The sequence below is a fragment of the Oncorhynchus nerka genome, linkage group LG1 (genome assembly GCF_034236695.1).
Source record: "Oncorhynchus nerka isolate Pitt River linkage group LG1, Oner_Uvic_2.0, whole genome shotgun sequence".
Lineage (NCBI taxonomy): Eukaryota > Metazoa > Chordata > Actinopteri > Salmoniformes > Salmonidae > Oncorhynchus > Oncorhynchus nerka.
In genome coordinates this window covers 22,959,096-22,972,404 of record NC_088396.1, presented here as the reverse complement: position 1 = coordinate 22,972,404, position 13,309 = coordinate 22,959,096, and the positions used below count along the sequence as shown (strand labels likewise).

Genomic DNA, 13,309 nt, shown 5'->3' with positions numbered 1-13,309 from the left:
TAACCAGTGTGCAATACTATTCCATATCTGCTATTTCTCTACGTACAGTAGTGTACTAATTTATGTGTTGAAGGACTGAGAAGCATAACGGCGTGTCATTTCCTGTCTCCACAGGAAGTGCCCTGAACCTGACGTGCAGAGCTTTCTTCGGCTACGCAGGGGACGCCAGTCCGCTAATCTATTGGATGAAGGGAGAGAAGTTCATTGAGGACCTGGATGAGGAGAGAATCGAAGAGAGCGAAATCAAGTAAGACACATGGTTGTTTTACTCACCGCAATTCTAATGTAGTAGCAATATGGCTTAATATGTAACCATGTTTTTGTAAGTCCCTCAGATACGATTAGGATCACTGAGTACATTGTAAATATGGTCCGTGTGTAACATCAACCATGTATAACTACAGTAGCCTAATAAAAACACAGTACACTGTTCATATGGACATATTTACAGATACATCACACAGAAACATCCCAAAACACCATTTACCATTGGATACTATAGTAGACCAAACTATGATGTAATACTTTAAGTCCAAAACCTTTGATGAGCTATTATTTAAACTGTCATGTCTAAACGTTACCCATTCCCTTTGTAAGTGCAGACAGACAGGCAGACAAACCCAGGCTGTTGCTCCTACTGTCACTGCTCTTTCATCATCAAGCATCTCTAGCACACCAAAGACAAGTCTATCTAGTGTCTGTATGTCTGTACGCCTGTCTGGCTGTTTGCTCTAATCTAGCCGTTCATACGGATCTGTTCCTTCATGCTCTCTTCTCTGTTTCACACTCAAACACTACTGAGTCCACTGAACACTATAGCTGTGTTTGAATACTCATACTAACTGCACTAACCATACTATTTGTGATGTAAATTGAGTATGTATTATGCTTATTGGTCATAGTATGGTTATAGTTAATATGACAAAAGTTTCCTGATGTCGTACTAAATTCGCCAAAATACGAAGTATACAAACAGTGGACACTATTTCCGTGCGATTAGGACCCATAAGGCAATTCTTCAGAAAATGGGAGTGGCTTCACATTGTTTTCAGATTTGAAGAAAATTACGGAAAATATGCAGCCAAAGTCAGACGAGAACGGATACAAATTCATTGCTTTAACTAATTATGACAAATGTTAAGAAAATGTTGAGCAATGTAAAAAAGTAATGACTTTTCAAATAAGTAACATTGCACGTTATGTTGGCTGACAATTTGTTAGCTACGCTATCCTTATGAACCGCGTAGCATTACAGCAGTATGAAGCGGTATGTTAGCTAGTTACCTAACGTTATTTGGCTACTTATACATCGAACTTGCCAGGCAGTTTATAAAAGAAAAAGTGTAATTTATTTGTTCCCAGCAGCACACCAATGCTCTGGGTAACATGAAAACAGCCTAACCAGCTCTGCTAGGGCATGTATATGTAAATATGTCTGGAAATAGCTAGCAAGCTAGCCAACATTAGCCTGGGTGTTTGACTGCTGTTGTGAGGTCAGAACACTCGGATACAGTATTTTTTTTAAATTGAACCTTTATTCAACTAGGCAAGTCAGTTAAGAACAAATTCTTATTTACAATCACAGCCTAGTTACCTGCCTTGTTCATGGGCAGAACAACAGATTTTTACCTTGTCATCTCAGGGATTCAGATCCAGAAACCTTTTGGTTACTGCCGCCCCAGGTAGCCTAGTAGACATTGGCCACTTTAATAAATGGAACACTAGTCACTTTAATAATGCCACTTTAATAATGTTACATATCTTGCATTACTCATCTCATATGTATATAATGTATACTGTATCCTTCACTATCTATTCTTTACTATCGATTGCATCTTAGCCGCTCTGTCACTGCTAATCCATATATTTTATACTTATATATTCTTATCCCATTCCTTTACTAGATTGTGTGTATTAGGTTTTGTTGTGGAATTTGTTAGATATTAGGTTTTGTTGTGGAATTGTTTGATATTACCTGTTAGATACTGCTGCCCCGTCGGATCTAGAAGCATAAGCGTTTCGCTACACTGGCAATAACATCTGCTAACCATGTGTATGTGACCAATAAAATTTGATTTGATTTAATCAACCCTACTCCTCGGCCAGTGTCCAGTGACGTGCTCCGAGAGCGAAACAATCTGAATTTACGTACGGGCAATCTGACAACGCTTTGGATTTACGAACACAATCTGAGCGCACTCTGGCACTCCAGAATTTAATTTACGAACACACCCAAAATCGTAAAATGTCTAGCTAGTCATTTGTTATGCTAACAAGCTAGCAAGAGTTGCATAGTAACAGCATCAACAGGTGAAGCGCTAGTATGCTCAACTGAAAGAATACTGTTTGTTTACAGTATACTAAAATGAGCTGATAGTACATATCAAATCAAATCAAATGTATCTATAAAGCCCTTCTTACATCAGCTGATATCTCAAAGTCCTGTACAGAAACCCAGCCTAAAACCCCAAATAGCAAGCAATGCTGGTGTAGAACCACGGTGGCTCCCTAGAAAGGCCAGAACCTAGGTAGAAACCTAGAGAGGAACTATGAGGGGTGGCCAGTCCTCTGTTGGCTGTGCCAGGTGGAGATTATAACAGAACATGGACAAGATGTTCAAATTGTCATAGATGACCAGCAGGGTCAAATAATAATAATCGCAGTGGTTGTCGAGGGTGCAACAGGTCAGCACCTCAGGAGTAAATGTCAGTTGGCTTTTCATAGCCGATCATTCAGAGTATCTCATCCGCTCCTGCTGTCTTTAGAGAGTTGAAAACAGCAGGTCTAGGACAGGTAGCACGTCCTGTGAACAGGTCAGGGTTCCGTAGCCGCAGGCAGAACAGCTGAAACCGGAGCAGCAGTACGGCCAGGTGGAGTGGGGACAGCAAGGAGTCATCAGGCGAGGCAGTCCCGAGATATGGTCCTAGGGCTCAGGTCCTCCTCCGAAAGAAAGAAAGAAAGAAAGAAAGAAAGAAAGAAAAAAGAAAGAAAGAAAGAAAGAAAGAAAGAAAGAAAGAAAGAAAGAAAGAAAGAAAGAAAGAAAGAAAGAAAGAAAGAGGAGACAAAGAGAGAATTAGAGAGAGCATACTTAAATTCACACAGGTCAACGAATAAGACAAGAGAAATACTCCAGATATAACAGACTGACCCTAGCCCCCCAACACATAAACTACTGCAGCATAAATACTGGAGCCTGAGACAGGGGGGGTCGGGAAACACTGTGGCCCCATCCAACAATACCCCCGGACAGGGCCAAACAGGCAGGGTATAACCCCACCCACTTTACCAAAGCACAGCCCCCACACCACTAGAGGGATATCTTCAACTACCAACTTACCATCCTGAGACAAGGCCGAGTATAGCCCACAAAGATCTCCACCATGGCACAACCCAAGGGGGCACCAATCCCAGACAGGAAGATCACTTCAGTGACTCACCCACTCAAGTGACGCACCCCTCCTAGGTACGGCATGGAAGAGCACCAGTAAGCCAGTGACTCAGCCTCTGTAATAGGGTTAGAGGCAGAGAATCCCAGTGGAGAGAGGAGAACCGGCCGGGCAGAGACAGCAAGGCTGGGAAGACTGAATCTGCAATAGGTAAGCAGCTTGGTTTGAAGAAATCAACTGTATGAGCAATTATTAGGAAATGGAAGACATACAAGACCACTGATAATCTCCCTCGATCTGGGACTCCCCGCAAGATCTCACCCCGTGGGGTCAAAATGATCACAAGAACGGTGAGCAAAAATCCCAGAACCACCTAGTGAATGACCTGCAGAGAGCTGGGACCAAAGTAACAAAGCCTACCATCAGTAACACACTATGCCGCCAGGGACTCAAATCCTGCAGTGCCAGAAGTGTCCCCCTGCTCAAGCCAGTACATGTCCAGGCCCGTCTGAAGTTTGCTAGAGAGAATTTGGATGATTCAGAAGAAGATTGGGAGAATGTCATATGGTCAGATGAAACTCAACTCGTCATGTTTGGAGGACAAAGAATGCTGAGTTGCATCCAAAGAACACCATACCTACTGTGAAGCATGGGGGTGCAAACATCATGCTTTGGGGCTGTTTTTCTGCAAAGGGACCAGGACGAATGATCAGTGTAAAGGAAAGAATGAATGGGGCCATGTATCGTGAGATTTTGAGTGAAAACCTCCTTCCATCAGCAAAGGCATTGAAGATGAAACGTGGCTGGGTCTTTCAGCATGACAATGATCCCAAACACACTGCCCGGGCAACAAACAAGTGGCTTCGTAAGAAGCATTTCAATGTCCTGGAGTGGCCTAGCCAGTCTCCAGATCTCAACCCCATAGAAAATCTTTGGAGGGAGTTGAAAGTCCGTGTTGCCCAGCAACAGCCCCAAAACATCACTGCTCTAGAGGAGATCTGCATGGAGGAATGGGCCAAAATACCAGCAACAGTGTGTGAAAACCTTGTGAAGACTTACAGAAAACATTTGACCTCTGTCATTGCCAACAAAGGGTATATAACAAAGTATTGAGATATACTTTTGTTATTGACCAAATACTTATTTTCCACCATAATTTGCAAATAAATTCACTAAAAATCCTACAATGTGATTTTCTGGATTTTTTTCCTAATTTTGTCTGTCATAGTTGAAGTGTACCTATGATGAAAATTACAGGCCTCTCTCATCTTTTTAAGTGGGAGAACTTGCACAATTGGTGGCTGACTAAATCATTTTTTGCCACACTGTAGATACATTTTTCTGCATCATTTTTGGACAGAAAGTTTCTGATTTTTGCAATGTTACGTAGATGGAAAAAAGCTGTCCTTGAAACAGTCTTGATATGTTCATCAAAAGAGAGATCAGGGTCCAGTGTAACGCCAAGGTCTTTCACAGTTTTACTTGAGACGACTGTACAACCATCAAGATTAATTGTCAGATTCAACAGAATATATCTTTGTTTCTTGGGACCTAGAACAAGCATCTCTGTTTTGTCCGAGTTTAAAAGTAGAACATTTGCAGCCATCCACTTCCTTATGTCTGAAACACAGTCTTGCAGCGAGGGTGATTTTGGGGCTTCACCATGTTTCTTTTTTTGTTGTTGAATTTTACCCCTTTTTCTCCCCAATTTCGTGGTATCCAATTGTGTAGTAGCTACTATCTTGTCTCATCACTACAACTCCCGTACGGGCTCAGGAGAGACGAAGGTTGAAAGTCATGCGTCCTCCGATACACAACCCAACCAAGCCGCACTGCTTCTTTAACACAGCGCGCATACAACCCGGAAGCCAGCCGCACCAATGTGTCGGAGGAAACACCGTGCACTTGGCAACCTTGGTTAGCGTGCACTGTGCCCGTCCCGCCACAGGAGTCGCTGGTGCGCGATGAGCCAAGCCCTCCCTAACCAGGACGACGCTAGGCCAATTGTGCGTCGCCCCACAGACCTCCCGGTCACAGCCGGTTACGACAGAGCCTGGGCACGAACCCAGAGTCTCTGGTGGCACAGCTGGCGCTGCAGTACAGCGCCCTTAACCACTGCGCCACCCGGGAGGCTTCACCATGTTTCATCGAAATGTACAGCTGTGTCATCCGCAAAGAAGTGAAAGTTAACATTATGTTTCAGAATGATATCACCAAGAGGTAAAATATATTGTGAAAACAATACTGGTCCTAAAACGGAACCTTGAGGAACACGGAAATGTACAGTTGATTTGTCAGAGGACAAATCATCTACATAGACAAACTGATATCTTTCCAACAGATAAGATCTAAACCAGGCCAGAACCTGTCCTTGTAGACCAATTTGGGTTTCCAATATCTCCAAAAGAATGTGGTGATCAATGGTATCAAAAGCAGCAATAAGGTCTAGGAGCAAGGCTGACGCCATATAAAGGTTATTTACCACCTTCACAAGTGCAGTCTCCATGCTATGATGGGGTCTAAAACCAGACTGAAGCGTTTTGTATACATTGTTTGTCTTCAGGAAGGCAGTGAGATGCTGCGTAACAGCTTTTTCTAAAATATTTAGAGGAATGGGTGATTCGATATAGGCCAACAGTTTTTTATACTTTCTGGGTCAAGGTTTGGCTTTTTCAAGAGAGGCTTTATTACTGCCACTTTTAGTGAGTTTGGTACACATCCATCCGGTGGATAGAGAGACGTTTATTATGTTCAACAAAGGAGGGCCAAGCACAGGAAGCAGCTCTTTCAGTTTTTTAGTTGGAATAGGGTCCAGTATGCAGCTTGAAGGTTTAGAGGCCATGATTATTTTCATCATTGTGTCAAGAGATATAGTACGAAAACACTTGAGTGTCTCCCTTGATCCTAGGTCCTGGCAGAGTTGTGCAGACTCAGGACAACTGAGCTTTGGAGGAATACATAGATTTAAAGAGGAGTCCGTAATTTGATTTCTAATGATCATGATCTTTTCCTCAAAGAAGTTCATGAATTTATCACTGCTGAAGTGAAAGCCATCCTCTCTTGGGGAATGATGCTTTTTAGTTAGCTTTGCGACAGTATCAAAAATACATTTTGAATCGTTCTTATTTTCCTCAATTAAGTTAGAAAAATAGGATGATCGAGCAGCAGTTAGGGCTCTTCGATACTGCACTGTACTGTCTTTTCAAGCTAGTTGGAAGACTTCCAGTTTGTTGTGGCGCCATTTCCTTTCCAATTTTTTGGAAGCTTGCTTCAGAGCTCGGGTGTTTTCTGTATACCAGGGAGCTAGTTTCTTATGACAAATATTTTTTGTTTTTAGGGGTGCGACTGCATCGAGGGTATTGCACACGGTTAAATTGAGTTCCTCAGTTAGGTGGTTAACTGATTTTTGTACTCTGACGTCCTTTGGTAGCCAGAGGGAGTCTGGAAGGGCATCTAGGAATCTTTGGGTTGTCTGAAAATTTATAGCACGATTTTTGATGATCCTTAATCTGAGCAGATTATTTGTTGCGATTGCAAACGTAATAAAATGTGGTCCGATAGTCCAGGATTATGAAGAAAAACATTAGTATCCACAACATTTATTCCACAGGACAAAACTAGGTCCAGAGTATGACTGTGGCAGTGAGTAGGTCCGGAGACATATTGGACAAAAACCCACTGAGTCGATGATGTCTCCGAAAGCCTTTTGGAGTGGGTCTGTGTACTTTTCCATGTGAATAGTCACCAAAAATGTGAATATTATCTGCCATGACTACAAGGTCTGATAGGAATTCAAGGAACTCGGTGAGTAACGCTGTATATGGCCCAGGAAGCCTCTAAACAGTAGCTATAAGAAGTGATTGAGTAGGCTGCATAGATTCAAAACACGTCAAATCAAAGTTTATTTGTCACATGCGCTAGCTACAACAGGTGTAGCAGACCTTACAGTGAAATGTTTACTTACAGTCTCTAACCAATAGTGCAAAAAAGGTATTAGGTGAACAATAGGTAGGTAAGGAAATAAAACAACAGTAAAAAGACAGGCTATATACAGTAGCAAGGCTATAAAAGTAGCGAGACTACATACAGACACTGGTTAGTCAGGCTGATTGAGGTAGTATGTACATGTAGATATGGTTAAAGTGACTATGCATATATGATGAACAGAGTGTAGCAGTAGTGTTAAAGAGGGGATGGCGGGTGGTGGGTTGGACACAATGCAGATAGCCCGGTTAGCCAATGTGCGGGGAGCGCTGGTTGGTCGGCCCAATTGAGGTAGTATGTACATGAATGTATAGTTAAAGTGACTATGCATATATGATAAACAGAGAGTAGCAGCAGCGTAAAAAGAGGGGTTGGGGGGGGTCACACAATGCAAATAGTCCGGGTAGCCATTTGATTACCTGTTCAGGATTCTTATGGCTTGGGGGTAAAAACTGTTGAGAAGTATTTTTGTCCTAGACTTGGCACTCCAGTACCGCTTGCCATGCGGTAGTAGAGAGAACATTCTATGACTGGGGTGAATGGGGTCTTTGACAATTTTTAGGGCCTTCCTCTGACACCACCTGGTGTAGAGGTCCACGATGGCAGGCAGCTTAGCCCCAGTGATGTACCGGTCCGTTCGCACTACCCTCTGTAGTGCCTTGTGGTCAGAGGACGAGCAATTGCCGTACCAGGCAGTGATGCAACCAGTCAGGATGCGCTCGGTGTTGCAGCTGTAGAACCTTTTGAGGATCTCAGGACCCATGCCAAATATTTTTGTTGCAAGAGGGGGAATAGGCTTTGTCGTGCCCTCTTCACGACTGTCTTGGTGTGTTTGGATCATGTTAGTTTGTTGGTGATGTGGATGCCAAGGAACTTGAAGCTCTCAACCTGCTCCACTACAGCCCCGTCGATGAGAATGGGTGCATGCTCGGTCCTTAGTCTTGGTTATAATCTCCTTAGTCTTGGTTACGTTGAGGGATAGGTTGTTATTCTGGCACCACCTGGCCAGGTCTCTGACATCCTAATCTATAGGCTGTCTCGTCGTTGTCGGTAATCAGGCTGTTGACACTGTTGTGTCGTCTGCAAACTTAATGATGGTGTTGGAGTCATGCCTGGCCATGCAGTCGTGGGTGAACAGGGAGTACAGGAGGGGACTGAGCACGCACCCCTGGGGAGCTCCAGTGTTGAGGATCAGCGTGGCAAATGTGTTGCTACCTACCCTCACCACCTGGGGGGCGGCCCGTCAGGAAGTCCAGGATCCAGTTGCAGAGGGAGGTGTTTAGTCCCAGGATCCTTAGCTTAGTGATGACTAGATGCTCAAAAGACGAAAACGTCTTTTTTTTTGTAAATTAAAATTTGCTATCATAAATGGTAGCAACACCTCAGCCTTTGCGGGATGCATGGGGGGTATGGTCACTAGTGTAACCATGTTTCAGTCAGGCCAATCACATCAAGATTATGATCAGTGATTAGTTCATTGACTATAACTGCCTTGGAAGTGAGGGATCTAACATTAAGTAGCCCTATTTGGAGCCGTCACTCCTCAACAGGCCAGGCTTGATCCTGTTTGTGGGTGAGTCCCAGAAAGAGGGCCAAATATCGAGGGGCAGAAAACAGTTTTCAGACTCTACTGTAGAGCTCATCTGTCACGTTCTGACCTTAGCTCCTTTTTTTATGTCTTTGTGTTAGGTTGGTCAGGGCGTGAGTTGGGGTGGGTAGTCTATGTTCTTTTTTCTAGGTTGTTATATTTCTATGTGTTTGGCCTAGTATGGTTCTCAATCAGGTGTCGTTCGTTGTCTCTGATTGAGAATCCTACTTACTTAGGTAGCCTGTTTTCCCCATTTTGGTTGTGGGTGTTTAATTTCTGTTTAGTGTCTGTTCACCTGCCAGAACTGTTTCGTTTTCTGTTTCGTTATGTTTTGTGTAGTGTTCAGTATGTTCAATTAAAACATGACGAACATTTACCACGCTGCATTTTGGTCCTCTCCTTACACCAACGAGAAACGTTACAGAAACACCCACCAACCAAGGATCAAGCAGCGTGGTATCGAGCAGCAGCGTTCTCTGGACTCATGGACTTGGGAGGAGATTTTGGATGGCAAGGGACCCTGGGCACACGCCCCAAGGAAGACCTGGAGGCAGCGAAATCTGAGCGGCGGCGATATGAGGAGGCAGCACGGCAGCGCGACATGCAACGAGAGGCAGCCCCCAAATTATTTGGGGGGAGGCACACGGGGAGTGTGGCAGAGTCAGGTTGGAGACCTGAGCCCACTCCTCGTGCTTACCAAAAGCAGTGTTGTACTGGTCAGGCACCGTGTTATGCAGTTAAGCGCACGTTGTCGCCAGTACGCGCGCATAGCCCGGTGCACTATAGGCCAGCCCCCTGCAAGTGCCATGCGAGGGTGGGCATCCAGCCAGGGCGTATTGTGCCGGCCCAGCGTGTTTGGTCTCCGGCACATCGTTTCGGCCCAGGGTATCATGCGCTGGCTCTGCGTGCTGTGTCTCCGGGGCGCTGGGAGGGTGCAGTGCGTCCTATGCCTGCGCTCCGCCCGTGCCTGGCGAATGTGGGTATTGAGCCTAAGGGAGAGGTGCGAGTGGTTTGCACCAGATCTGCAGTGCTCACCCACAGCCCGCTTCAACCTGTGCCTGCACTCTGGAGGGTCTGGGCTAAAGTGGTCATCCAGCCTGGAGGAGTGGTGCCAAGGCTGCGCACCAGGGCTCCAGTGCTCCCCCACAGCCCAATCCATCCGGTGCCTCCTCCACGCACCAGGCCTCCTGTAGGTCTCCCCAGCCTGGTGGGTCCTGTGGCAGCCCCACGCACCAGGGTGTCTCTCCGTCTCCTCCCTCCAGGTTCTCTCTCCAGGCCCGAGCTGCCCATCTGTCCTGAGCTGCCAGAGCCGTCCGTCTGTCCTGAGTTGCCAGAGCCGCCCGTCTGTCAGGAGCTGCCAGAGCCGCCCGTCAGTCAGGAACTGCCAGAGCCGCCCGTCTGTCAGGAGCTGCCAGAGCCGCCCGTCAGTCAGGAGCTGCTAGAGCCGCCCTTCACTCCGGCGCTGTCGGAGTCATCCTTCTCTACGGCGCTGCCGGAGTCGCCCTTCACTACGGCGCTGCCGGAGTCGCCCTTCACTACGGCGCTGCCGGAGTCGCCGTTCTCTACGGCACTGCTGGAGTCGTCCTTCACTACGGCTCTGCCGGAGTCGCCGTTCTCTACGGCAATGCCGGAGCCGCCCTACACTACTGCTCTGCCGGAGTAGCCCTTCACTACGGCGCTGCCGGAGTCGCCGTTCTCTACGGCACTGCCGGATTCGTCCTTCTCTACGGCACTGCCGGAGTCGCCCTTCACTACGAGACTGCCGGAGTCGCCCTTCACTCTCCCGCCTGTCCGGCGCTGCCGGAGTCTCCCATCTATTCGGGGCCCGCTGCAAGGGTCCCCAGTCCGAGGTCAGCGGCGAGGGTCGCTACTCCCAAGGCGCCACTTAAGCGGGCAAAGACTATGGTGGAGTGGGGTCCAGGTCCCGTGCCAGAGGTTGTTATATTTCTATGTGTTTGGCCTAGTATGGTTCTCAATCAGAGGCATGTGTCATTCGTTGTCTCTGATTGAGAATCATACTTAGGTAGCCTTTTTTCCCCATTTTGGTTGTGGGTGTTTTCTGTTCAGTGTTTTGTTGCACCTTACAGAACTGTTTGTTTGTCGTTTTTTAATTTTTTATTCAGTATTCATCTTGATTAAAGTTATTATGAATACGTACCACGCTGCACCTTGGTCCTCTCATTCTTCCACCTACGACAACCGTGACATCATCACTCCCCCTAACTGGGAGGGGGCCAGAGACAATTACTCGATGCCGACACATCTTTCTAGCTGATTTATTCGCTGAAGCTATGTTGCGCTTGGTGACCTCTGACCGTTTCATCCCAACATTGTTGGTGCCGACGTGGATAACAATATCCCTATACTCTCTACACTCGCCAGTTTTAGCTTTAGCCAGCACCATCTTCAGATTAGCCTTATACTACTATCTGTACATACTGGTGGCACAGACGCTGTTTCATCCTATCCTACACTGAAATTACCCTTGCCTAACGATTGTGTCTGAAGCTGGGCTTGCAGCACAGCTATCCTCGCCATAAGGCTATCGTTCTCCTGTATATTATGACTACAGCGACTGCAATTCGAAGGCATCATGTTAATGTTACTACTTAGCTTCGGCTGGTGAAGGTCCTGACGAACCACATCCAGATAAATCGTCAGGAGTGAAAAGGTTGAATGAAAAAAAGTTGAGCGAGGGAAAAACTAAAAATATAAACTGTAACTTAAAAGTAAAAACCGTAAAGTTGTCAGGTAGCAAAGTAAGGTTAGCAACAAAACGCAAAACGTATATATATATATATATACGTATATATACTGATTAAGTATGTACAGTTGAAGTTGGAAGTTTACATACACCTTAGCCAAAACTCAGTTTTTCACAATTCCTGACATTAAATCTTGGTAGAAATGACCTGTTTTAGGTCAGTTAAGATCACCACTTTATTTTAGGAATGTGACATGTCAGAACAATAGTAAAGAGAATGATTTATTTCATATTTTATTTCTTTCATCACATTCCCAGTGGGTCAGAAGTTTACATACACTCAATTAGTATTTGGTAGCATTGCCTTTAAATTGTTTAACTTGGGTCAAACGTTTCGGGTAGCCTTCCACAAACTTCCCACAATAAGTTGGGTGAATTGTGGCCCATTCCTCCTGACAGAGCTGGTGTAACTGAGTCAGGTTTGTAGGCCTCCTTGCTCGCACACACTTTTTCAGTTCTGCCCATAAACTTTCTATAGGATTGAGGTCAGGGCTTTGTGATGGCCACTCCAATACCTTGATTTTGTTGTCCTTAAGCCATTTTGAAGTATGCTTGGGGTCGTTGTTCATTTGGAAGACCCATTTGCGACCAAGCTTTAACTTCCTGACTGATGTCTTGACATGTTTCTTCAATATATCCACATAATTTCCCTTCCTCATGATGCCATGTATTTTGTGAAGTGCACCAATCCTGCTGCAAAGCAACCCCACAACATGATGCTGCCATCCCATAGTGTTCTTCAGCTAGCAAGCCTCCCCCTTTTTCCTCCAAACATAACAACGGTCAATATGGCCAAACAGTTCTATTTTTGTTTCATCAGACCAGATGACATTTGCACTCCCCAAGTGCAGTTGCAAACCGTAGTCTGGCTTTTTTATGGCGTTTTTGGAGCAGTGGCTTCTTCCTTGCTGAGCGGCCTTTCAGGTTATGTCGATATAGGACTTGTTTTACTGTGGATATAGATATTTTTGTACTTGTTTCCTCCAGTATCTTCACAAGGTCCTTTGCTGTTGTTCTGGGATTGATTTGCACTTTTCACACCTAAATACGTTCATCTCTAGGAGACAGAACATGTCTCCTTCCTGAGCGGTATGACGGCTGCGTTGTCCCATGGTGTTTATACTTATGTACTATTGTTTGTACGGATGAACATGGTACCTTCAGGCGTTTGGAAATTGCTCCCAAGGATGAACCCAACTTGTGGAGGTCTTGGCTGATTTCTTTTGATTTTCCCATGATGTCAAGCAAAGAGGCACTGAGTTTGAAGGTAGGTATTGAAATACATCCACAGGTACACCTCCGATTGACTCAAATGATGTCAATAAGCATATCAGAAGCTTCTAAAGCCTTAACATCATTTTCTGGAATTTTACAAGCTGTTTAAATGCACAGTCAACTTAGTGTAGGTACATTTCTGACCCAGTGCAATTGTGATACAGTGAATTATAAGTGAAGTAATCTGTCTGTAAACAATTGTTCGGTAACATGACTTGTAATCATGCACAAAGTAAGTCTATCCGATTTGCCAAAACTATATCAACAAGAAATGTGTGGAGTGATTGAAAAACCAGTTTTAATGACTCCAGC

At 45.2% G+C, this 13,309-nt stretch overlaps 1 protein-coding gene across 2 annotated transcripts in view; it reads left to right on the top strand.

Annotated features, from left to right (window-relative positions):
* LOC135571383 (interleukin-1 receptor accessory protein-like 1) overlaps window positions 1-13,309 on the top strand; it is a 100,372-nt gene that overhangs the window by 60,332 nt on the left and 26,731 nt on the right. For both annotated transcript variants that reach the window (XM_065017349.1, XM_065017346.1), the window contains exon 2: window positions 115-247. In XM_065017349.1, coding sequence (XP_064873421.1) covers window positions 115-247 — 133 coding nt within the window. The remainder of the gene's footprint in view (window positions 1-114; window positions 248-13,309) is intronic.